Genomic DNA, 26515 nt, shown 5'->3' on the forward strand with positions numbered 1-26515 from the left:
CATTCTTAACTCAAAATCTAGTTTCTCCAGCTCGATGGATAATTACTCTGTGGAGAGGAGGTGTGGTGAAAGAAATGCATTGAAGCCAAGTTACAAATGGAGAGGTGGGAAGCAGGAATTTGGGGGTGTTTCAGGGATAAGAGGGAATAACTTACTGTCTGGAATGGTGATGTCAGTACAACACAAATGTGTGGTCGACCCTGCACCTTAACTCCTGGGGGAAGGGATGGTTTGAGAAGCCGTGCCAACCTCCCTACCCAGCATTCTGCTGGCCGGGGAGGAATGAATGGATGACAGTCCAGAGGGCGAGACAGCTGTCCAGCTGCGCTGTGTGCACTCATTTCCTCTGCTTGTTGATCAGAGAAGAATTAAATGAGATGCATGAGTAGCCTCGCACATTTAAAGTGTGCTGCTTTTTAATCCTAACCATGGCTTTACTTCTGTTCAGGATATTTGAAAGAAAATTGGTTACTATTACAACTTAAATACAGATTCTTATTAAAAGAAATCCTTAAAATAATTTCCATGTTTCATTTAATTCTGGTTGGATCGTAACTTTGCCGTGCAGTGTTTCCTAACTTGTATGTGAGTCAGCCCTGGTTTTTCAGTCTGCTTCCAGTCCTAGCACAGAACCAGTGTTTGTTTTACAGAATTCTTGCGCTTGAGATAGAATGTAGTGGATTTAGATTAAAGCTTATTTATTGTCATAACTGTGGTTCCATATAGTAACCTTTGTATTGCTTACAAGACTAGCATTAGAAACATAACCGGATCTAATGGGCCAGGGTTTTGAAAATGGATGCTAGAATGAGGTGGAAGAAGAGATGGCCCTCCTACCTCAGGGAAGGCAGGTGAGGCCCAGCAGTGCCGGCCCCTTGGGAGTACTGCTGGGTCAGTTCAGTTCCGTGAATATTTACCCATCACCTACCATGTGCCAGGGACTGTGTTTGATGAATATAGGTTCTTTGGCATTAAGAATTTGGAAATACATATATGTTTCCAAAAGGAAAAAGTTATGTTAATCTAGGAGTGTAACATTTAAAAACTCTCTGAAAATTACACCTCGGACTCTTGGTGTTTTTGTGGGGAGTCGATTTTTTTTTAAGTGATCTATTTATAGGATTCTTCTAACAGCTGCCGTGCTTGTCCACTAAATCAGTTTCTCTTGGGGGATTTCAGAAGCCAGGAATACTGTCAGCTGCATAGGTAGTCTGGAGTCAAATTAATTCTGTGCTGTAAGGACCGGCTAGGGGAAAAAAAATGAGAGAATGCATTAATTTCTTTTGTATTTGACATTGGAAGACGTCTAAATTCTTTTTAAAATGGAGAGCTCATGATGCTCTGTTTGTGACATCTCTGCGATTTTTCCTTGTATTGCCATTGTTGCTTTATGTGATGCTACACTAGGAAAGAATATTGATAGCAGATGAATAGCAGCATAAACTATTTTAATTCAGACTTTAATCTTTTATATGCCCTTCTTATTGTTTTACACCGTGCAGTACATGTATTATTTGACCTGTCATTGGACTTGGGGGTTATGGCAATGTCTGTAAATTTTAAACTTACTGTGAAATATTCTGTTCACGTAAAGTAAAAGCTTTATATATATATAAACATTTGTAAAGAATAATTAAATGAACAACTGTGTGCCAGCCATGCAGATTAAGAAACAGTATATTGATAGGACCTTTTCCCCCTTCATTTACTTGGAGTTTCCCCCTCTGTTGTTATAAGCACGGTTTATGTTGTGCAGACTTATTTCTGCTAGTTGATTTTGTATCATGTTTGCAAATGAGCGCTGCCAGGGAACCCCTGGCTGGTGCTGTTGGCTCCTTTCCCACCCTCTGCGACCTCTGACTGTTCAGTTTGCTTTCGTCCCCAAGTCCTTATGAGAGCAGTAGAGCAGCCCCAGGCTCTAAACAGGGAACACAGAGTTAAACAGGGTTATTCCTCAGAAATGAAACATTCCATGTGAGAGCTAATGGCCCACACCCACCTTACTGCAATTTTTATGTCTATGAATCATAATGCTTTTCTTTTTTGTTAATAAATAAATTAATTTATTATTATTATTTTTTGGCTGTGTTGAGTCCTCGTTGCTGCACGCGGGCTTTCTCTAGTTGCGGCGAGCGGGGGCTACTCTGTTGCGGTGCGCGGGCTTCTCATTGAGGTGGCTTCTCTTGTTGCGGAGTACGGGCTCTAGGCGCACGGGCTTCAGTAGTTGTGGCTCGTGGGCTCAGTAGTTGTGGCTTGCGGGCTCTAGAGCGCAGGCTCCGTAGTTGTGGCACACGGACTTAGTTGCTCCACAGCATGTGGGATTTTCCCGGACCAGGGCTCGAACCCGTGTCCCCTGCATTGGCAGGCGGACTCTTAACCACTGCACCACCAGGGAAGTCCCTATGAATCATAATGCTTTTCTTAACTGACTCATGTAACTTATGTTTACATATGAAGATAGCACTCATGGTCAAAGAAAGAGCTTTCCAATTTCATGGAAATGATTTGGAGTTGTCACGTTGGTTATTTGCTGTTTGTAGAAAAAAAGCTAACAGCAGCATAACAGATACTAGAACTACTCTAGCACAGGATTTATCATGTATACTTTTACAGTATCTAACGTTAGGGACACATGCACACACTTAATTTTTTTAGAGCAGTTTTAGAGTCACAGCAAAATTGAGTGAAAATACAGAGTTCCCGCCCCTGCCCCAGTACACCCAGCCCCCCACCATCAGCATCCCTACCAGAGAGTGCATGTGTTACAGCGGATGAACCTGCACCGATGCCGTCATCATCCCGAGCCTGTGGTCTGCATCAGAGTTCACTCTTGGTGTTGTACACTCTGTGGGTTTGGACAAATGTGCAGGGATGTGTAGCCACCGTTACAGTCTCATGCAGGCTAGTGTCACTGCCCTGAAAATCCCCCGAGCTCTGCTCTTCACGCCCCCACCCAGCCCCTGGCAACCACGGATCCTTTTATTGTCTCCATAGTTTGACCTTTTCCAAAATGTCGTATAGTTGGAATCGTACAGTAATGTTAGATTTTAATCTGAAGTTCACGTCATTGTTAAAAGGCGGAGCAGATCCACATACTGAAAGTTGTCTTTCCTAAGCTTCATTTGCCAGCATGTCCAGAGACAAAATGAACTGCTGCTTCTTTATGTCCAAATAGTCACCAGACACAAAAGCAGATTTCTTTCTGCGGCTGAAGAGCTGCAGGTTCATCCCCAGTACACTCGCAGGTTAATTATGGGCGTTGACAAGTCAGTGCTGATAGCATGTTGGTTACCTTCTCCACCCTCTGTTCCCAAATGGGGGAAAGTGGAGGCAAGTAGCCTCCTAAGCTCTGCGCCCCTCTCCAAAGCCCTCCTGGCAGCAGGCCCGAGACACCCCAGGCACGAGCAGAGTGTCTGGCTTGGGCCCTCGTCATCTTGGGGCACGTGCTCCGGCTTGGCGGCTGGGTCTTGGCCAGAGGGGCTGTGGAGCAGGGCCAAGGTATTAGGAAAAACCACTCAGCTGGGTTTCAGTTCTCTGTGATTAGACTGAAAGATTTAGCTGCCAATTGTCATCAGCCACATTTCTCACACTTTGCCTGATGAGTTACTTGTATTGGTTTCCAAGTGGAACAGAGGCCCTGTACAACTTTGCAGTTCTTATTTTAAATCACCATCCAGTGAGTAGGGGCTCTGATGGTCCGCTGTGATCTTCTGTTTTGTCTAATATCAGGGCTGTATGGGAGGAATTATGGAATGCTCTTCCAATAGTAAAAAGCTTATAAGGCTTTTCCATTTTATTTGTACTTTTCTGTATCTGAATGATTAAACCATGATAAGCATGCATTGTATGTGTGCTAAGGAACAACGGAGAGAGTTCTTAGAAATGCCCTGCTGCTTCCTCTGAGCGGTGGGGTCAGAGGATGCTGTTCCTCTTAAGATATGTTACCAGTCTGTTTATTTTGGCAACATAAACTGTTAAGACTTAACAAATGATTTCTGCAAAGCACATGCTTTAAGTATGCAGAAACAGTCTTATTCATCTCCTGCTCCAGTACTTAGCTGGCATTAGTGATTTCTGCTGCAGGCACACACCAGCTGCTGCTGCGACCAGATGGGCACTTACCTGGCCTTTTGTTTAAAAATTTTTTAACATCTTTATTGGAGTATAATTGCTTTACAATGGTGTGTTAACTTCTGCTTTATAACAAAGTGAATCAGCTATACATATACATACATCCCCATATCTCCTCGCTCTTTCGTCTCCCTCCCACCCTCCCTATCCCACCCCTCTAGGGGGTCACAAAGCACCAAGCTGATCTCCCTGTGCTATGTGGCTGCTTCCCACTAGCTATCTATTTTACATTTGGTAGTGTATATATGTCCATGCCACTCTCTCACTTCGTCCCAGCTTCCCCTTCCCCCTCCCCGTGTCCTCAAGTCCAACCTCTACGTCTGCGTCTTTATTCCTGTCCTGCCCCTAGGTTCATCAGAACCATTTTTTTTTTAAGACTCCATATATATGCGTTAGCATACGGTATTTGTTTTCCTCTTTCTGACTTACTTCACTCTGTATGACAGACTCTGGGTCCATCCACCTCACTACAAATAACTCAATTTCGTTTCTTTTTATGGCTGAGTAATATTCCATTGTATATATGTGCCACATCTTCTTTATCCATTCATCGGTTGATGGACACTTAGGTTGCTTCCATATCGTGGCTATTGTAAATACTGCTGCAATGAATATTGTGATACATGTCTCTTTTTGAATTATGGTTTTCTCAGGGTATATGCCCAGTAGTGGGATTGCTGGGTCATATGGTAGTTCTATTTTTAGTTTTTTAAGGAACCTCCATACTGTTCTCCATAGTGGCTGTATCAATTTACATTCCCGCCAACAGTGCAAGAGGGTTCCCTTTTCTCCACACCCTCTCCAGCATTTATTGTTTGTAGATTTTTTGATGGTGGCCATTCTGACAAGTGTGAGGTGATACCTCATTGTAGTTTTGATTTGCATTTCTCTAATGATTAGTGATGTTGAGCATCCTTTCATGTGTTTGCTGGGAATATGTATATCTTCTTTGGAGAAATGTCTATTTAGGTCTTCTGCCCATTTTTGGATTGGGTTGTTTGTTTTTTTGATATTGAGCTGCATGAACTGCTTGTATGTTTTGGAGATTAATCCTTTGTCAGTTGCTTCATTTACGAATATTTTGTCCCTTCATCTTGTTTATGGTTTCCTTTGCTGTGCAAAAGCTTTTAAGTTTCATTAGGTTCCATTTGTTTATTTTTGTTTTTATTTCCATTTCTCTAGGAGGTGGGTCAAAAAGGATCTTGCTGTGATTTATGTCATAGAGCGTTCTGCCTATGTTTTCCTCTAAGAGTTTTATAGTGTCTGGCCTAACATTTATTTTTTTTAAGTAAATTGATTGATAGATTGATTGATTGGCTGAGTTGGGTCTTTGTTGCTGTGCACGGGCTTTCTCTAGTTGCGGCGAGCGGGGGCTGCTCTTCGTTGCGGTGCATGGGCTTCTCACTGTGGTGGCTTCTCTTGTTGCGGAGCACAGGCTCTAGGCGCACGGGCTTCAGTAGTTGTGCCATGCGGGCTCTAGAGCACAGGCCCAGTAGTTGTGGTGCACGGGCTTAGTTGCTCTGTTCCATGTGGGATCTTCCCGGACCAGGGCTTGAACCCGTGTCCCCTGCATTGGCAGGCGTATTCTTAACCACTGCACCACCAGGGAAGCCCTGGCCTTACATTTAGGTCTTCAATCCATTTTGAGTTTATTTTTGTGTACAGTGTTAGGGAGTGTGCTAATTTCATTCTTGTACCTGTAGCTGTCCAGTTTTCCCAGCACCACTTATTGAAGAGGCTGTCTTTTCTCCATTGTATATTCTTGCCTTCTTTATCAAAGATAAGGTGACAATATGTGCGTGGGTTTATCTCTGGGCTTTCTATCCTGTTACATTGATCTATATTTCTCTTTTTGTGCCAGTACCATACTGTCTTGATTACTGTAGCTTTGTAGTGTAGTTGAAGTCAGGGAGCCTGATTCCTCCAGCTCCGTTTTTCTTTCTCAAGATTGCTTTGGCTGTTTGGGGTCTTTTGTGTTTCCATGCAAATTGTGAAGTTTTTTGTTCTAGTTCTGTGAGAAATGCCATTGGTAGTTTGATAGGGATTGCATTGAATCTGTAGATTGCTTTGGGTAGTATAGTCATTTTCACAATGTTGATTCTTCCAATCCAAGAACATGGTATATCTCTCCATCTCTTTGTATTGTCTTTAATTTCTTTCATCAGTGTCTTATAGTTTTCTGCATACAGGTCTTTTGTCTCCTCAGGTAAGTTTATTCCTAAGTATTTTACTCTTTTTGTTGCAGTGGTAAATGGGAGTGTTTCCTTAATTTCTCTTTCAGATTTTTCATCATCAGTGTATAGGAATACAAGAGATTTCTGTGCATTAATTTTGTATCCTGCTACTTTACCAAATTCATTGATTAGCTCTAGTAGTTTTCTGGTAGCTTCTTTAGGATTCTCTGTGTATAGTATCATGTCATCTGCAAACAGTGACAGTTTTATTTCTTTTCCGATTTGGGTTCCTTTTATTTCTTTTTCTTCTCTGATTGCTATGGCTAAAGCTTCCAAAACTATGTTGAATAATAGTGGTGAGAGTGGGCAACCTTGTCTTGTTCCTGATCTTAGAGGAAGTGGTTTTAATTTTTCACCATTGAGACTGATGTTGGCTGTGGGTTTGTCATATATGGCCTTTATTATGTTGAGGTAGGTTCCCTCTATGCCTACTTTCTGGAGAGTTTTTATCAAAAATTGGTGTTGAATTTTGTCGAAAGCTTTTTCTGCATCTGTTGAGATTATCATATTGTTTTTATCCTTCAATTTGTTAATATGGTGTATCACATTAATTGATTTGTGTATATTGAAGAATCCTTGCTTTCCTGGGATAAACCCCACTTGATCATGGTGTATGGTCCTTTTAATGTGCTGTTGGATTCTGTTTGCTAGTATTTTCTTGAGAATTTTTGCATCTATATTCATCAGTGATATTGGCCTGTAGTTTTCTTTCTTTGTGACATCTTTGTCTGGTTTTGGTACCAGGGTGATGGTGGACTCGTAGAATGAGTTTGGGAGTGTTCTTCCCTCTGCTATATTTTGGAAGAGTTTGAGAAGGATAGGTGTTAATAGAATTCGCCTGTGAAGCCATCTGGTCCTGGGCTTTTGTTTGAATTTCAGTGCTTGTGATTGGTCAGTTTATATTTTCTATTTCTTCCTGGTTCAGTCTCAGAAGGTTGTGCTTTTCTAAGAATTTGTCCATTTCTTCTAGGTTGTCCATTTTATTGGCATATAGTTGCTTGTCGTAATCTCTCATGTTCCTTTGTATTTCTGCAGTGTCAGTTGTTACTTCGCCTTTTTCATTTCTAATTCTGTTGATTTGAGTCTTCTCCCTTTTTTTCTTGATGAGTCTGGCTAATGGTTTATCAATTTTTTTTATCTTCTCAAAGAAAAAGCTTTTAGTTTTATTGATCTTTGCTGTTGTTTCCTTCATTTCTTTTTCATTTATTTCTGATCTGATCGTTACGATTTCTTTCCTTCTGCTAACTTTGGGGTTTTTTTGTTCTTCTTTCTCTATTGTTTCTTGAGGTAGGATTGTATTGCTATAAACTTCCCTCTTAGAACTGCTTTTGCTGCATCCCATAGGTTTTGGGTCGTCGTGTTTTCATTGTCATTTGTTTCTTGGTATTGTTTGATTTTCTCTTTGATTTTTTTCAGTAATCTCTTGGTTATTTAGTAGTGTACTGTTTAGCCTCCACGTTTGTATTTTTTACAGTTTTTTTTCTGTAATTGATATCTAGTCTCATAGTGTTGTGGTCAGAAAAGATACTTGATACGCTTTCAACTTTCTTAAATTTACCAAGGCTTGATTTGTGACCCAAGATATGACCTATCCTAGAGAATGTTCCATGAGCACTTGAGAAGAAAGTGTATTCTGTTGTTTTTGGATGGAATGTCCTGTAAATATCAGTTAAGTCCATCTTGTTTAATGTGTCATTTAAAGCTTGTGTTTCCTTATTTATTTTCATTTTGGATGATCTGTCCATTGGTGAAAGTGGGGTGTTAAAGTCCCCTACTATGATTGTGTTACTGTCGATTTCCCCTTTGATGGCTGTTAGCATTTGCCTTATGTATTGAGGTGCTCCTATGTTGGATGCCGAAATATTTACAATTATTATATCTTCTTCCTGGATTGATCCCTTGATCATTATGTAGTGTCCTTCTTTGTCTCTTGTATTAGTCTTTATTTTAAAGTCTATTTTGTCTGATACGAGACTTGCTGCTCCAGCTTTCTTTTGATTTCTATTTGCATGGAATATCTTTTTCCATCCCCTCACTTTCAGTCTGTATGTGTCCCTAGGTCTGAAGTGGGTGTCTTGTAGACAGCATATATATGGGTCTTGTTTTTGTGTCTGTTCAGCCAGTCTGTGTCTTTTGGTTGGAGCATTTAATCCATTTAGGTCTGAAGTGGGTGTCTTGTAGACAGCATATATACGGGTCTTGTTTTTGTGTCTATTCAGCCAGTCTGTGTCTTTTGGTTGGAGCATTTAATCCATTTCCATTTAAGGTAATTATCAATATGTATGTTCCTATTACCATTTTCTTAATTGTTTTGGGTTTGTTTTTGTAGGTCTTTTCCTTCTCCCGTGTCTCCTGTCTAGAGAAGTTCCTTTAGTATTTGTTGTAAAGGTGGTTTGGTGGTACTGAATTCTCATAACTTTTGCTTGTCTGTAAAGGTTTCAATTTCTCTGTCGAATCTGAATGAGATCCTTGCTGGGTAGAGTAATCTTGGTTGTAGATTTTCCCCTTTCATCACTTTAAATATGTCCTGCCACTCCCTTCTGGCTTGCAGAGTTTCTGCTGAAATATCAACCATTAACCTTATGGGGATTCCCTTGTATGTTATTTGTTGCTTTTCCCTTGCTGCTTTTAATATTTTTTCTTTGTATTTAATTTTTGATAGTTTGATTAGTGTGTGTCTTGGCGTGTTTCTCCTTGGATTTATCCTTTATGGGACTGTCTGTGCTTCCTGGACTTGATTGACTGTTTCCTTTCTCATGTTAGGGAAGTTTTCAACTATAATCTTTTCAGAAATTTTCTCAGATCCTTTCTCTTTCTCTTCTTCTTCTGGGACCCCTGTAATTCAACTGTTGGTGCATTTAATGTTGTCCCAGAGGTCTCTAAGACTGTCCTCAATTCTTTTCATTCTTTTTTCTTTATTCTGCTCTGCAGTAGTTATTTCCACTACTTTATCTTCCAGGTCACTTATCCATTCTTCTGCCTCAGTTATTCTGCTATTCATTCCTTCTAGAGAATTTTTAATTAATTTATTGTGTTGTTCATCATTGTTTATTTGCTCTTTAGTTCTTCTAGGTCCTTGTTAAACCTTTCTTTTATTTTCTCCATTCTATTTCCAAGATTTTGGATCATCTTTGGTATCATTACTCTGAATTCTTTTTCAAGTAGGCTGCCTATCTCCTCTTCATTTGTTCGGTCTGGTGGGTTTTACCTTTCTCCTTCATCTGCTGCATATTTCTCTGTCTTCTCATTTTGTTTAACTTACTGTGTTTGGGGTCTCCTTTTCGCAGGCTGCAGGTTCGTAGTTCCTGTTGTTTTTGGTGTCTGCCCCCAGTGGATGAGGTTGGTTCAGTGGGTTGCGTAGGCTTCCTGGTGGAGGGGACCGGTGCCTGTGTTCTGGTGGGTGTGTCTGGATCTTGTCTTTCTGGTGGACAGGTCCGCATCCGGTGGTGTGTTTTGGGGTGTCTGTGAACTTATTATGATTTTAGGCAGCCTCTCTCTTAATGGGTGGGGTTGCGTTCCTGTCTTGCTAGTTGATTGGCATGGGGCGTCCACCACTGGAGCTTGCTGGCCGTTGGGTGGAGCTGGGTCTTAGCGTTGAGACAGAGATCTCTGGGAGAGCTTTTGCCGATCGATATTATGTGGGACCACGAGGTCCCTGGTGGACCAATGTCCTGAACTCGGCCCTCCCACCTCAGATGCTCAGGCCTGACATCAGGCCGGAGCACCAAGACCCTGTCAGCCACACAGCAACTCGTGCAGATGTCGCAGTGCCAACCTGGTTCCACCTGACACTGTGAGGAAGGAAGGAATGCCGAACCGCCCTCACCAGCAGAGCGGGAAAGGCGAGCACCTCCCCCATCCCCCGTCACACCCACTGTTCCTGCGCTCTACCGTCTGACGCCTCTACCTGGCCATTTTATATGCCTTTTCTTCTGTCCTCAGAACCAGCATCGATGACTTTATTATATCATATATGATGAAGAGAAAAAATAAAACAGATAATGAAGTGACTGTGGGAGAGCCCGCAGCCCAACTCGAGAACTTTCCTGGTCCCGAGGTTGCTGTAACTGGAGTGCTCATCCACTCTTGTTGCTAGCTGGCCCCCCCTGCCACCCCCACAGGAGAGGTGGCTGCTGATCTACATTTTATCATTCCCTTGCCTTAAATTCTCTGATCATTTATATGATAAGCTGTGTCGTTGTGTGAATATTATACCACACCTTGTTTTCCCATTCTGCCGTAAAGGAAATTTTGGGTTTCCCTTTTCTGCTGTTACAGTGTTAAAGTAAACGTGCTTCCACGTGTTTCCTAGCACACACTTTTGTGAGACTTTCCTAAGGTCTAAACCTTGGAATGGAAGTTTTGGATCATAGGCTATGTAACGTTCAGTTTTCAAAGATAGTTTCCCGGGACTTCCCTGGTGGTCCAGTGATAAGACTCCGCGCTCCCAATGCAGGGGCCTGGGTTCGATCCCTGCTCAGGGAACTAGATCCCGTATGCTGCAACTAAGAGTCCGCATGCCACAACTAAAGGTCCCATGTGCTGCAACTAAGACCTGGCGCAGCCAAATAAATAAAATAAATGAATAATAATAGTAATAAAAAGATAGTTTCCCATTGTTTGCTCAAGTGACTGGACTCCATGCTCACGGTGGTGTCTGCATTCCCGTTGACCCACATCTTCACCAGCACAGCTTCTGCCAGACTCACAATATGAAATATCTTAATTTGCTTTCCCAGGTACTAATAACGTTGAGCATCCTTTCATAGATATCAATACATAATTCCCATGATTATTCTTATGAAATGCTTGTTTACTCTGTTGCTTGTTTTCCTATCAGATTGTCTTTTCCTTACTGATTTAAAGAAATTCTTTATATATTCTGCACACTAATTTCTTATTGGTTTATTTGTATTGCAGATCTCCTAGTTTTGTGGCTCCTCTTTTCACTTTATGGTATCTTTTTTTTTTTTAATTTGGAATACTTTTAGATTTACAGAAAAGTTGCAAAGCTAGTACAGTATTCCCATATACCTAGTTTCCCCTAATATTACCATCTTGTATAGCCATGGTACATTTATTAAAACTAAGAGATTAACATCGGTGCATTTTTAAAAATAAATTTCTTTCTTTCTTTATTTATCTATTTATTTTTGGCTGCGTTGGGTCTTTGTTGCTGTGTGCGGGCTTTCTCTAGTTGTGGCGAGCGGGGGCTACTCTATGTTGCAGTGCATGGGCTTCTCATTGCGGTGGCTTCTCTTGTTGTAGAGCATGGGCTCTAGGCGCGCGGGCTTCAGTAGTTGTGGCACACATGCTCAGTAGTTGTGGCTCGTGGGATTTAGAGTGCAGGCTCAGTAGTTGTGGCACACAGGCTTAGTTGCTCCATGGCACGTGGGATCTTCCCGGACCAGGGCTCTAACCTGTGTCCCCTGCATTGGCAGGTGGATTCTTAACCACTGCGCCACCAGGGAAGTCCCAACATGGGTGCATTTTTATTAGCTAATATGTAGGCTTTATTTGGGTTTAACCATTTTTCCAACCGTGTTCTTTTTCTGTTCGAGGATCCAGTTATATCATACCATATTGCATTTAGACTTAATGGTATTTTTTTTTCTTTTTAAATATTTATTTATTTTGGCTGCGCTGTGTCTTAGTTGCGGGATCTTTTAGTTGTGGCATGTGGACTCCTTAGTTGTGGCATGCATGTGGGAACTAGTTCCCCAACCAGGTATTGAACCTGGGCCCCCTGCATTAGGAGCGTGGGGTCTTACCCACTGGACCACCAGGGAAGTCCCTAGACTTGATGGTATCTTTTGATGAACAAATGTTCTTCATCTTAGTGTAGTTGTCATTGTCAAATGAACTTATTGACATTTCTTTTATAATTTGTTTTATTAGTTTCCTGTTTCAGACACCTACCCTTCTGGTGTTTTCTTCTAAATGCTTTAAAAGTTTTCCTTTCATGACATTACCATCTTAGAATTTACTTTCGAATATGGTATCAAGTAGGGATCCCATTTCACTTCTTCCCCATATGGATAACAGGTTTTTTCAGCAGTATACATACATATTCATTCATTCATTTATATTTCTGTTTCCTTTTCCTTTTTTGCCGCCAGTTTTATTAAGAAATGATTCACATACATCACCATATAATTTTAAGGTGTACAGAGTAATTTTGATTTACACATATATAGTTTGGTTTACATGTATTGTGAAATGATTATCACAATAGGTTTAATTAACATTCATTATCTCATAGACACAATGAAAAGAAAAGAATAAAATTTTTTCCTTGTGATGAGAACTGTTAAGATCTTCTCTCTGAACAGCTTTCCTGTACACCACACAGCAGTGTTAGCTGTAGTCACCATGTGTGCGTTACATCCCCAGAACTTAATTATCACATGACTGGAAGTTTGTAACTTTTGACCACATTCCTCCAATTTCCCTCCCCTGATACCCCACCTCTGGTAACCACAAATCTGATCTGTTAAGATTCCATACAGCATTTGTCTCTCTGTCTGATTCCTTCACTTAGCGTATTGCCCTCAAGGTCCATCCATGTTGTCACAAAACATGGTGGGATTTCCTCTTTTTTTTTATGGCTGAATAATATTCCATTGTTACGTGTACCACAATTTCTTTATTCATTCATCCATCCATTGACACTTAGGTTGTTTCCATGTCTTGGCTATTGTAAATAATGATGCTGTGAACATGGGAGTGCATATATCTTTTGGAGTTAGTGTTTTTGTCTCCTTTGGAAAATACTCCGAAGTGGAATTGCTGGATCATATGGCAGTTCTGTTTTTAATTTTTTGAAGAACCTCCATATTGTTTTCCACAGTGGCTGCACCAATTTCAGTCCCACCAACAATGCACAATGGTTCTCTTTTCTCCATATTGTCACTGATGCTTGTTATCTCTTATCTTTTTGATTGTGGCCATTCTAACAGGTGTGAGGTGATAATCTCCTTGTGGTTTTAATTTGCATTTTCCTGATGATTAGTAATGTTAAGCATCTTTCATGTACCTGTTGGCCATTTGTACATCTTTTTTGGAAAAATGTCTGTTTGGGGGCTCTGCCCAGGTTTTAATCAGATTCTTTTTTTTTTTTTTTTTTTAATTGAACTATAGTTGATTTACAGTGTTGTGTTAGTTTCTGGGGTACACCAAAGTGATTCAGATATATATCTGAATATATATATGTTCTTTTCCTTTATGGTTTATTACAAGATATTGAATATAGTTCTTTGTGCTATACAATAGGACCTTGTTGTTTATCTATTTTATTTATAGTAGTTTGTATCTGCTAATCCCAGACTCCTAATTTAACCCTCCCTCCCTCTCCCCTTTGGTAACCGTAAATTTGTTTTCTGTGTCATAGAAATTTTCCTATGGATTATAGGATTATAGGGATTCTTTAGTGAAGAATGGACATCTCTGTTGTATTAACTCTATACATAAATGTGGTACGTATACTAATTTAGGTCTAAAATTTTCTTTAGTACCTTTTATATTTGTTGCTGTTATAAATAGTATCTTTTGTAAGCCTCATTTTTGAGATTGCTGCTGGCATAGAGAAGTGAAGTTGGCGTTTGTATGTTGATCTGATATTTACTACTTTTTCAAAATTCGTATTGATTCTAACAACTTGTCTTTAGAAGCTTTTTAGTCTTTTCAGTCGTCACAATTTGTATTTCTGATGCTTATCATATGATACGTTTCTTTTTCTTACGGTGCAGTGTTGAATACAAGTGGTAATAGAAATCTTTTCTGGTTCATCATTAGGAGTAACGTTTGCTAAAGGTTTTTGAGCTCTCCTTTATCAGAATCGCAACATGATTGAGTATTGAATATTATTAACTGTATTTCTACTTAATCCGTTGGTGTGATAAATTGGTTTCATAACGTTTCTAATCTTAAAATTGCCCCTGCATTTCTGGGGTCAACCCAGCTTGAGCATGTGTCATGGCCGTTGTGAACGGCTGGATTTGTTTGGTATCAGGGTTACAGCACTTACTGGATCACCATCCAACTCATTCTCTTTTCCTCTCTCTGTGGATCAGTTTGTCTAAGATTGGTTGTTTTTGTTTTGTTTTTTGCTAGTTCAGTAGATCTCACGTGTAAATTTACTAAGCCTGGTATTTTCTTTGGGGGAAAAATTTAAACTAAAAAGTTTAAACAGTTAGTTATGGGAGTATTCAGGTTTTCTTTTTTCTTTTTTTGCTTGATCCAAATACAAAGATACATTTTTCTAGTAATGCATTTATTAGAGTGGAATATATCTATTTCTTTTAATTTTGTTCCTAGTATTATTTCAGAATACAGTTTTAATGTGAAAATGGTGTATGCTCATTGGTGAAAATAATTCAAACAGTGCATGAAGTTAAAATTCTCCAGTAGTCCATCATTTATCACTTTCTTGGCATCTGTTTATTCACACGTAGACCTATATAATACCTTTATATTATGATAATTTTATGTCATTAATTGGTGTTAGAAGTTATGTTTTTAATGTAAAAAATTAGGGGAATCGTTCAATGAATGGTTCAGTAAAGTTATTTGTACTGTTTTCAGTAATGCTGGAGCAAATACTCTCATACACAAATCACCGAGTGACTCTCCTGTTAAGTAGACATTCTTAAATCAGTTCCATTTTCAGTTAACCCCTCAGATGGTGTCTTGGTCTAGGTAAGGCTACCTTTCACAGCTGCTCTTCCATGAATCGGGCAGCCTTTAAAAGAGTGCATGTGTCCTAGAGAGATAGAACAAAGGTAATAAGCATAGTCGTTAAAACTATAATAGAGATTATTGAATTTTTTTATAATTTTTTGTTTCATGCAAAATTTCTGATGGCTTATAAAAAGAACATTTAGAATGAAATCATCTTTCAGAACTTGCCAAAGACAATTAGAGTAGAAAGTCAAGCCTAGAGAAAAAGAGCAGTCTTGATATTCAGGCTGTAATATCTGTACATACAAGTTTGACTTTTTAGAAGGGGCTGAAGATACGGTTCCTTAGGAGGGTCTCATGCAAAAAGAGGAAGCACACCTGCTTCTCAGAGGAATGCTTCCTAATAATAAGCAAAAAGAAAAAATCTCTTGCAAAGCTTCATATAGTGAATGATATGGAATCCTCAATCCCATGACAACAGATGATGCTTGAACAGGTTTTTATTTGGCGCTTTCTTACAACATTCTTTAACCCTCAGTATACCACCAGGGTCTAGTTTTTGAGTTTCGTTTTTGAACAGTTCTAACTATTTTAAATGTCAGTTTTTCATGACTTTTATTCTTTCTTAGAGACTTTAGAATGAAAAGAACATTTATTACCATGTAATTATCTTAGTATAAATCTAAAACACATTATGGATTTTTAGTGATCTGATTTCTCCCATATCTTGAAGCATTTTGCTATTTCATGATCTTAGGAAGTATTTCACCATTACTCATCAACTCCCATCCGTAATAAAAAAGAGGCTAAAAGAATAAGAAAATGGAAGAATGATAGAGTCACCTACAAGGATGGTACAGTAGTGAAATGAATCACCACAAATAGAATAAATGGCTACTCTTCATTATTTTTCAGTTTTCTAATTGCATTTTCCAAAATATAGCACAGTCTTTCAAGACGTCTTGAGATAACCATCTTTTACGTTTTGTTGTTAATTGTTGTTTTTAACATTTCATTGGATACTATTTGAACTTCAGAGTTTTTCATTTTCTGCCCGTAGTAACAAAGAAAAGGAAATTGTCAGAATAAGATGTTTCAGTGATAAAACAAATCAGAAGGTGAATGTAAAGAGACAGCAGCACTCTGAGCTGTAATAATGTCGGTAAAATTGATAGTATAAGTGAAATCTGAGACTAAGTTTTAGGTGATCAGTTTTCTCAAACTCAATAATTTATGAGCAAACAGTATATTTCCAAGGACAAAACGAAAATATGGCATTCCCATCCAGTCAGTTATACCATGGAAAACCTTCACCCAATATTTTGTGAGTTTAGAGTTTACTAAAGGATATTGACAGTATTTCTGTATCTTTTTTAATGTTCATGCAACAGCATTTACTTAATACGGTTTGTAATTGTATTGATGGTGAAAGCAGTATTTACAAAAGGGGTTGGAAGGAAATAAATGATGTAATGAAAAATATTGGTTGAACTGATAATTTTCATTGGTATTTATAAACCTAAATGAATATGTTACTGCATTTATGGAACCAGGAATATGGCTGTCCTTCAACAAAATTATGAGCTGTCAAGGTTTTAAAAAGTATAAAGCATTTTGATGGTACATGAGCGAGCAGAACCAGCTTTAGTGGTAAGTTAGAACCTCCTAGAGTTAGATTTTGCAAGTACAGTTGGTCCTCATCATTTGTGGATTCCATATTTACAAAGTCACTTCCTTGCTAAAAATCCTTTGCAACCCCAAAGTCAGCACTTGTGGAACTTTTCATGATTATTCGTGGACATGTGTGTGCAAAGAGTGACGAAAAGTATGACCCGCCGGCTTGCTTGTTCCCAGCAGGGGTCAAGCCGGGCAGACGCGCTCTGCCTTCTTGTTTTCACCCTCACACGATAAACAGGTGTCCTTCTCACCATCTCCAGTGCTTCATTTTTCGCATTTTTGTGTGAAACGGGGTTTTCCAAAATTCTGTCACAAAATATTGAAGTTCTTGCAGTGCAATGACTGATGGGATGATTTTGCTGTTTCCGATGGCCTCCAGGTGTTGTGCCCAAGTGCACGGAGGGTGGGGTGACCCTTAGGGAGAAAATGTGGATGTTAGATGAGCTTTGCTGGACAGGCTGCTAGCCATGAATCAGCAGTGCATGTGAAATAAGGTGTCTGTACACATAAACAAGGTGGTTATTGACCTCTCCACCTGCACATGGTGAAAGCTGCAGTGACCAGAGTATTCACTAATTCAGTGTTTGCGGGGACTTTGTAGGACACAAACACCACAGGTAATAGTAAGAGTCCAGTATTCACAACGTGAACATGTCCTAGTTAGTTACATTCAAAGAATGTTGCCTGTTTTCAGTATAAACACTTTCAAGGCCAGAAAAATAGGAATAAAATTTGGGTTTGCTATTTTAAAATTCTTAATAAAATTATCTAGTGAAGTTTTTTTCACTTTCCCTTTAGTCTTATGTAAAGTTTTCACAAAATTACTTTTTAAAAAAAAAATGTATTTATTTATTTATGTTTGGCTGTGTTGGGTCTTCTTTGCAGTGCACGGGCTTCTCATTGCGGTGGCTTCTCTTGTTGCGGAGCACGGCTCTAGGCGCACGGGCTTCAGTAGTTGCAACACGCGGGCTCAGTAGTTGTGGTGCATGGGCTTAGCTGCTCCGCAGCATGTGGGATCTTCCCGGACCAGGGATCGAACCCGTGTCCCCTGCATTGGCAGGCTTATTCTCAACCACTGCGCCACCAGGAAAGTCCCCACAAAATTACTTTTAAATATTTTTTAAAAATTTAAAGGTTCATTTGATCCAGAATATGACAGTTTTTCTTTGTATTCCGTGGGTTAATAAAAGCAAAAGACATAAAACACCATTCACTGGAAGCAGTTCCTTAGGTGCTTGTGTATTCTAATCTGGAGGTGGTATTCTGATCGTCCGGCTCACTCTGGAATACTAGAAATAGATCTCCCATTACTTTCTTTTTTGAGTCATTGACAAATTGCTGAAATAACAGTTTGGGGTGGCGTTCTCTGATGGAGGTTCTAGAGTTGGTGTATTTGTAGGATGAGGCCTGTCTGCTTTGGAAACCAGGAGAGCAAGTTGTAGACCAGACCTGTAGACCTTTCGTGTTCCTGGTTCCTGGTTCGCTACCTATTAACAGAACATCAGAAACCATGGATTGTGCCAAACAAAACCTTTTAAGGTCGAATACATAGCTCGAAGGCTCTGTTCCCTTTATTTTTAACAAATTACTTATGAGAGATGCCATTATTAAAAACTGACCCCGGAATGTATGGTTATCTCTTGTGGCCTGTAGTGTATTTTCTGCAAGTGTTTTGTTTGCTTCTCACTTTTTTCCATTGGGTTGAGCTTGAAAGTCAATGAATGCTATGTTATTTATGTATTTGCACCAAACATAGTGTTGACACCTAAGTATTCTGAGTTTCACTGAATAGTGATCTAGTGAATTTGTGGACGAAGAAATCGATGCAAAGATTGAATTAGGTACCACATTACTAACTAATGGCAGAATTCGGACGTGGATTCTTACTGGCATGTGAGAAGACGCGCAGAGCCGCCTGGCGTCCTCCGTGTGGCCCCTCCTCCTCAAATGGCGGAGTCCTTTACTCTGAAGTTGGTCTAGGGCCCCGCCTGTGCGTGGCGGCCGTGTCCAGCCTGGCTCTTTTCAGTCCCTCTGCTTGCCGTCCGTGAGGCGTCCCCGCGGGTCCTCACGCGTGCTTTGGGTTTCCCGAGTGTCCTCCTGCCTCGACGCCCTCCTCCGGCTTCTTTGAGGCCCATCCTTGCCTTCTTGGTTTCTAATAAAATGTCAAGGAGCATCTATGAAGCTCTCCCCATGTGTTGTTTTTTTTTTGATTTATTTTATTTATTTATTTATTTATTTATTTATTTTTGGCTGTGTTGGGTTTTCGTTTCTGTGCGAGGGCTTCCTCTAGTTGCGGCAAGCGGGGGCCACTCTTCATCGCGGTGCGCGGGCCTCTCACTGTCGCGGCCTCTCCTGTTGCGGGGCACAGGCTCCAGATGCGCAGGCTCAGTAGTTGTGGCTCACGGGCCTAGTTGCTCCGCGGCATGTGGGATCTTCCCAGACCAGGCCCCTGCATTGGCAGGCAGATTCCCAACCACTGCGCCACCAGGGAAGCCCCCCATGTGTTTTTAAATATGCTAATTAGGCCAGTCTGTTCTCATCATTCTTCAGTTTTTCTAAAATCATTTATTCTTACTTTAATCTAACAGTTCTCATCTTGACTACAGAAAAACGTTAACATTATTTTTGTTTGAAAAACACAGGATCTGCAAAGCACTGAATGGCTAGTCTTTTACAGAAATAAACATTAATTCCTGTTTGCCTAAGAATTTAGATTAAGTTAGAAAGATTTTAGAAAGTTTAATAAAAAGCCTACACATATTTACTGCAATGTTTGAATTAATCAGTTAATTTTAAGATGAGCTCAGTTTAGCTTGATCATTGATTAATAATTAGGAACCTTTGTTAAAGGGAAACCTGTAAACCTGTCTGTCTGTATGGCTGTGGGATGCTTGCTGTGATGTCCGTCTTACTCTCTGGCCATCTGTCTTGTGAATGTCCTTTGCTCTTAGCTGGATAAAGACGACATGGTGTACATGGAAGCGTATGACAGACTGCTGGAGTCCTGGCTGACGCTGGTCCAAGACGACAAGCATTTCCATAAAGGCTTTTTCACCCAACACGCAGTTCAAGTGTTCAATTCCTATATTCAGTGCCACCTAGCAGCTCCCGATGGCACAAGGAATTTGGTAAGTTTTAAGCCGGATTGTAATTAAAAATCTATTTCATCATATAATAAATACTAGAAACATAGGTGAGCTCCTTCAGAGGACTTGCTGAGAGCATCACATGGAGAGCGAAAGTCTAAACAGGTTCGTGTTTTATGGGATGTGGCTTGCAGTTACCTTCATCTCCTTAGTTTTCAGTTACCCATCTGTGTCTTGCTAGTTGTCAGGTGATATTCAAAGGACTGTGGATCTTAAAGGTGTCAGATCTTCTCAGTGACAGAAGTTGAAGTCTCTGGTGTGGGAGGTGGGTGGTGGGTGTGCACTGGCTGTGTTTACGTGCGATGGTGGGGGGGCCATACCCCGACTCCTTCTCTTCGAGTTTCCCCCCTTTTTGGTACCTGCCTGGGCGGCCGGCATGGCTCTGCTCGGCCTTCCTTTTCATGTGTGGTGTTGAGGTTACGTTACAGCTCGGTCTTTATTTCTTTCATCGATAACAGACTGCCAACGGAGTGGCCTCTCGTGAGGAAGAAGAGATAAGTGAACTTCAGGAGGATGATCGAGACCAGTTTTCAGATCAACTAGCCAGTGTAGGAATGCTAGGACGCATTGCTGCAGAGCACTGTATACCTCTCCTGACAAGGTACACACAGTCCAAAGACACCCCATGGACAAATACTGTCTATTCACAATCCCCCGGCGAGCACTTAAAGTGTTTAAAGACTTTAAACACCCCCTCCCCGTGCCCCAGCACGCGGAACAAATGGACAGAAACACACTCATGATTGCGTTCCTTGGCTTGTACATTTGGAGCCCAGGCACTACAGCATAGATGGCAGAGAGATTGTGGAAAACATGGTATGAGCAATGATGGGACCCGTATCAGTAACAGCTTGGAATAACCGGTTTTCAAATGCCTGTTGTAATAAACCTTGATTGTTTGTAAAGCGATGTTTTAATTCTATGTCATAAACAATAAATCACAATTCTTATAGCGCCATGAGAACACTGTGTATATAATAAATATGTTTGTATATGTGTTTTGTGCTAACATCTTAATTTCTGCTGTCTAATAAGTGGAAGTAAGTCGTTCTGGGTCGTTGCTGACTGAGCTTCACGAAGCCGTTGATGTTTTCCTTCTTGTAGTTTATTAGAGGAAAGAGTAACGCGGCTCCACGGGCAGTTACAGCGGCGGCAGCAGCATCTCCTCGCTTCACCTGCGTCAGGCTCTGTTGACAGCAAGGTGCTGGATGATCTCTATGAAGATATCCACTGGCTTATTTTAGTTACAGGTCGGTTGGTCGTTTCTTTGTAAAATGTAATTGCCGGCTGAGCAGTCTCAGCCTTAAGAGAAGCTTCATGAGTTAATAACAGTAGTTCATACGCAGAGTTGTTGACCTTGAGATCTGGATACAGCTGTTGTATGTCACAGAGCTGCGGATGCTTTTCTTTACAGTATTGGCTGGCATGTGTTCAGTGCCTGTTCTGTACCACATGTTTTATGTGGAATTCATTGTAGCCCCTGCATTAGTACTATTATTAGGTATTATGGTTGTCCTTGTTGCTGTTATTATTATTACTATCATTATTAATTATCACCCTGTCTTAGACGCGAAGAATCTGAGACTTGGAGACCAGCCCTGGTCACACTGGTGTTAATGTTTGGAGCCAGAGTTCAAATCCCAGCAGTCTGACTTTTCTTCAGGGTCTTCTTCTGTAACCATGTTGTCAGTGTTTCTGTATTTTAAATAATCAGGAGGAAAAAAAAAAACAACCTTAATGTTTGGAAAGGCATTCCCAAATATTGACTTTTGATAAAGATAATAGTAGAATTCCTCTTAACTTTACAGAATATAGTACTGAAAATTATTAAAGGGTCACAGAGTAAAAAGCCTACATGTCAGTATGAATTATAAAATTGGTGAATAAAACTTTTGTCCTTTGTCCTTTCCTGTGTTTTTGAGGGTTAATTATCTTAGAAACAGAAAATTTCTTCTCATCAAACTTGAATTAACATATTAACATTTATAATTTACTTTTACATCAATTTATATGGTGTATGTAAATCAAATAAAACTGAAAACATTTATAGAGCAATTTGTTAAATGTAGATTGTTAAGTGTTCATTTTTAATTTTTTTTAAACTGAAGGCTACCTCTTAGCTGATGATACTCAGGGAGAGACTCCGCTAATACCTCCAGAAATAATGGAATATTCCATTAAGCATTCATCTGAAGTTGACATTAATACAACACTTCAAATTTTGGGATCTCCAGGAGAAAAGGCTTCTTCCATCCCAGGGTACAACAGAACAGATTCTGTGATTAGGTAATATGACCTCTATAGCTGTGCTCTTGTAATTTATTCTGTTTTATAAGTTCTGAGTTGACGGGTAGATGACTCGAGTGACAGGCGGGTTGTAAAGCTGACACATGAAAGAAGATAAAACTCGGAGAAGCCTTGAAACAAACAAGGATGGCAAGTACTCAGCACATTTAAGCAGTGCCACTCTGGTGGGAATTGACAGCTGTGTCCAGTACCAAGGAAGACAAGTATAAGATTATTCTGGATGCAGTGAGGCCTTGAAGGGACATTTGGTCTAATTCCTGCAAACACATCCCTTGACCATCAGAAAGCAGTGCTAATGCGGGTTCAGGCACCTGAATGAAAGCACCAAGAATGGGAAATTCTTAGAAACCAGGTGAACATGAACATGTATTTATTGTTCAGGAAGCTGGAATGACTTTCCAGTGGCTTTCCTGGCCTCTCATAAAATAGAAATATTTGTCCTGAGTGTGTGTGAACCTTGAGAGCCCTGTTATAAGATGGCAGTGTGCCTCAAATGAAGGAATTCACTGTGATCTTCCTGAGAGGAATGGCAAAACTTCCATTAATTCTTGATGGTGAAGTTGAGGAGGGATGAACATGAACTAAATATCCTCCTAAAAGTGGATTTGAAAACAGCAATTTAAGTTTCAGCATCTTAAACTTTAAATTTAGGTTGCAGACAGAATAATGAAATAATATTGGTTTTTGTCTGTTGCAAAATCAGTAACTCAAACAAGGTACTGTCCCCTCATTCTTTTTATTTTAATGCAAAATAACATAGATACCATTTAAACCTGTGCAATAGAAAATATGTTTTGTTTTGTTTTTTTTTTTAATTAAACTGTTAAGTGGATATCAAGGAAATGTTTGGGAATTTATTTCCTTTATTGTTGCATTCTCTGATTTGAAATAAAATGTCAGTGTCAATGCTCTATTGGAAAAGTTTTATTTCTTCCTTTTGGGATTGCTTTCGGCATTAGATGGAGTAATTGCTTTGGTTTGGTTCATGGTGAATGTTAACTGCAGAGTCAGTTCATTTCAGGGTGCTGTCCTGTTGTGCTCTGTGCCACCGTTCTTGCCTGGGCAGTACCCTCAGGAATGCTTTCCTTGCATTTTCAGTGCTTTTTCAATTTTTGCCAGTCTTGGGTATCAGTGAGGGAGCAAAACATTTCGGTGTCTGAGAGCAAAGCCTGTGAAGGGTTGAGGTGGGGACCGGAGCAACAGGAATGACCGTTGTTCTTCAGTCCAAAGAGCGAGTGTGACATTGAACGGCAGGAGGGAGACAGGCCTTGTTTACTAAGAAAGTGGTTCGCATTTCTTGAAGAAATCATCATTTGACAAGTAACTCTCGAGTGCTTACTACGTACCAGGCACTGTTCTAGAGCAGACAGATCGCTCCCCCTTTCAAGCTCCTCGTGTGGGAGAGGGAAGAAGTAAGGGAATGGCGCGGTTGTTAGCAGACTGTCAGTGCCGTGGCAAGGAGGCCGGCTGCCCGAGGGCCAGGTGTGCAGACCTCAGGGCTGTGTCGGTGTTACAGGGTGCCGTCAGCGTGAGCTTTACTTCACGTACCTGAGGGACCCCACTGTTCTAAAGACGCCTCCCACTAATTTATGTGAACGCGTTTTCTCAGTGCTCATATCTATTGAAATGAAAAACAGGAATCAAATTACACATGGACGAATTTGGAAAAATCAAACCCTGCCACATTAATCTTATTAAGATACATCCATTTTATTTATTTATTTATTTTAATTTTTTTTAATTGCAGTATAGCTGGCCTACAATATTGTGTAAGTTACTGGTGTAGAATATAGTAATTCACAATTTTTAAAGTTTATACTCCATTTATAGTTATTATAAAATATTGGCTATATTCCCTGTGTTGTACATAAAGTTTTATTTTTAATAAATGTGTTTAATAATTTATTTAAATTTGTGTGATATTTTGCTCAATTGTGTACTACTAAGTTTTGTAACGATAACTCAATCCAGAAGACATTTTTAACACAGTCTTATCATTGGAAATTTTTAAAAATTATATTTTAATATCTATACATACTTGTTTCAGAGAAGTATATGGTGTGATCGATAAAGCGAGTATAAGAAGTTTATTATATTAGGATAATAGTCTGTGGGGAAATTAAATAGGAATAAAAGTTTAAGGAGAAAAAGAAACAGCGTAAAGCTTCCAACTGTGAAAGAAAAACTTGTTTCTCTTTTACATGGATGGTGATGGGTATCAGAATTCTAGGATAATTAAAGCCCAGTGCGTACATTTGCACAGTTACTGTGATTGCTTAATGCACGTTCTGTGAGGCTGCAGATTACATCATTTAAGCTGTTTATTCTTATGGGGAAAATTTGATACTTCAACTTAAAATGGATTGTGAGATGGTTGGGTTATTTTTGTTCACATCCACTCTAAAATCATTTTTAAAACTTTGAGTACTGTTGGCATAGCGAGTGTATGTAGTGAAACAAGAAGACCTTAAACCCACCTGTGTAAAGAAGAAGGTCAGAGAAGGGGTTGTCGCCAGCTGGGAAGGAGGTAGCAGTGGGTCAGGGGCTGAAACTGCCCGTGAGGTTTCACAGCAGGGAGATGGCTTCGCTCACCCTGAGAGCAGCGGGGAAAGCAGCGTTCCTGCCTTAGCGCCGATATTCCTAGAATGGTGTCATGATGGGCTCTTTTGCTTAAGTCCTTTGCTTCTTTGCCTTTTAGCTAAAGTCAGGTTAAATATAGATCCCTCGTGCCCCCCTTCCAAACCCAGAACAAAGCCTTTTTTGTTGTTTTTACTGGTCTGCGTATCGTGCTGTGTTAACGCTGTTCAGCGTATGAATTCCGTAGTGTAGAAAGGACAATACATGCACTTATGTAGGTAATTCTAGCAACATTTTTATTTAAAAATACCGTTAAAAGTCAAGTTTGTTAGGAAATAAATAGGACTGTCAGATTTAGAGACAAGACTGAATATTCAGAACATTCTGGATAAGTCACTGACCCGTCCCCACACCATAAAATGACCAGTGTCCGTGGGTTTTAAGTAGCTTTTAACTGTGTGCATTTCTCTGTTTTGAACCTGAAAAATCTCTTTAGACAGTAGTGCTGAGACTCGCACGTGTGATCACAGGCCAACAGAGGGTGTCTCTAGCCATGACTCTCTTCCTTTTCTTTTCTCCTGCTTCCTGAAAGGTCAGCAATAAAATGGGGCATTTGTCTCCAACCCTCTTGAAGAAAATTTCAGAGAGTTGAGAAACAGAAAAGGGCTTTTTAGGAGAAAAATATGGTTAGACAGCCAATAAACTGATAAAGGAATAAATGACTTCCTTTTTGTACCTACAGGCTGTTGTCTGCTGTTCTCAGAGTTTCAGAAGTTGAGTCTCGGGCAATAAGGGCAGATCTCACGCACCTGCTAAGCCCTCAGATGGGCAAAGATATTGTTTGGTTTCTAAAACGCTGGGCAAAGACTTATCTCCTGGTGGATGAGAAACTGTACGATCAGGTCAGAATGTAAAACCGTTTGACTTCGTTTGGATTTATGAGGATGGGAATTATAGAAATGAGAACATTTTTCTTGGTGATTTTCTCATCAGAATGTGAGTAAGAGCTGAGCATCTTCCACACTGGAGAAAACTGTGTGGACAGCATGCTGTTTTGTTAACTTTTCCTAGAGCATATCATGTGATTTCTGCTTATTTTAACCTATGTTAAGTGCAGAGTACTGTTTGGGAATGGACTAATTTATGTTCTTTGCATTTGGTGTGACTATGTGACTGTGTTTGTAATATGAGAATAATTAAAGCTAATAGGAAAACCACACTGGGAAGCGTCAGTGGATTGACGATGTCCTTTTTTGGACTTTCGGAAATGAATACATTTAGAAAATTGGTGTGAAGTAAGCAGTACTTCAGATTTAGTGCTCATTTTCAGTTTGATTTCTCTACGGGGTTTTTTGTTTTTGTTTTTTTTCCTTTTTCCGGCAGATCTTTCTTTCTGACCTTAAAAAATTTCTTTTCTCTGAAGATAAGCGTGCCATTCAGTACAGCATTTGGAGCAGACACAGAGGGCTCTCAGTGGATCGTTGGCTACCTCTTGCAGAAGGTCCTCAGCAACCTCTCGGTGTGCAGCAGTGAGCAGGACCTCGCAAATGACACAGTGCAGCTGCTCGTCACCTTGGTGGAGAGAAGGGAGAGGTGAGCTGATGCGTGTGACTTCACTGGAGTGTTTTCAAGTGGTGAACAGTTAACACGGTCCTAAGGTCTAGGTGGACCCTGCGTTTTTGGAGCAATGTGTTTTAAAAAATACATCATAGTCTTGTTACAAATGCAAACAGAGCTTTTCCATGTTACGACTGAAGATTGCAT

The 26515-nt window shown here is 40.1% G+C and overlaps 1 protein-coding gene across 1 annotated transcript in view; it reads left to right on the plus strand.

Moving 5' to 3' along the window:
* Positions 1 to 26515, plus strand: part of XPO4 (exportin 4) — a 100940-nt gene that overhangs the window by 60826 nt on the left and 13599 nt on the right. Inside the window, exons 10-15 of the mRNA XM_061170849.1 lie at positions 19673 to 19849; positions 20326 to 20468; positions 20972 to 21117; positions 21976 to 22153; positions 25494 to 25653; positions 26175 to 26344. Of these exons, the coding sequence (XP_061026832.1) occupies positions 19673 to 19849; positions 20326 to 20468; positions 20972 to 21117; positions 21976 to 22153; positions 25494 to 25653; positions 26175 to 26344 (974 nt within the window). The remainder of the gene's footprint in view (positions 1 to 19672; positions 19850 to 20325; positions 20469 to 20971; positions 21118 to 21975; positions 22154 to 25493; positions 25654 to 26174; positions 26345 to 26515) is intronic.

Source organism: Eubalaena glacialis, chromosome 16 (genome assembly GCF_028564815.1).
Source record: "Eubalaena glacialis isolate mEubGla1 chromosome 16, mEubGla1.1.hap2.+ XY, whole genome shotgun sequence".
Taxonomy (NCBI): Eukaryota; Metazoa; Chordata; class Mammalia; order Artiodactyla; family Balaenidae; genus Eubalaena; species Eubalaena glacialis.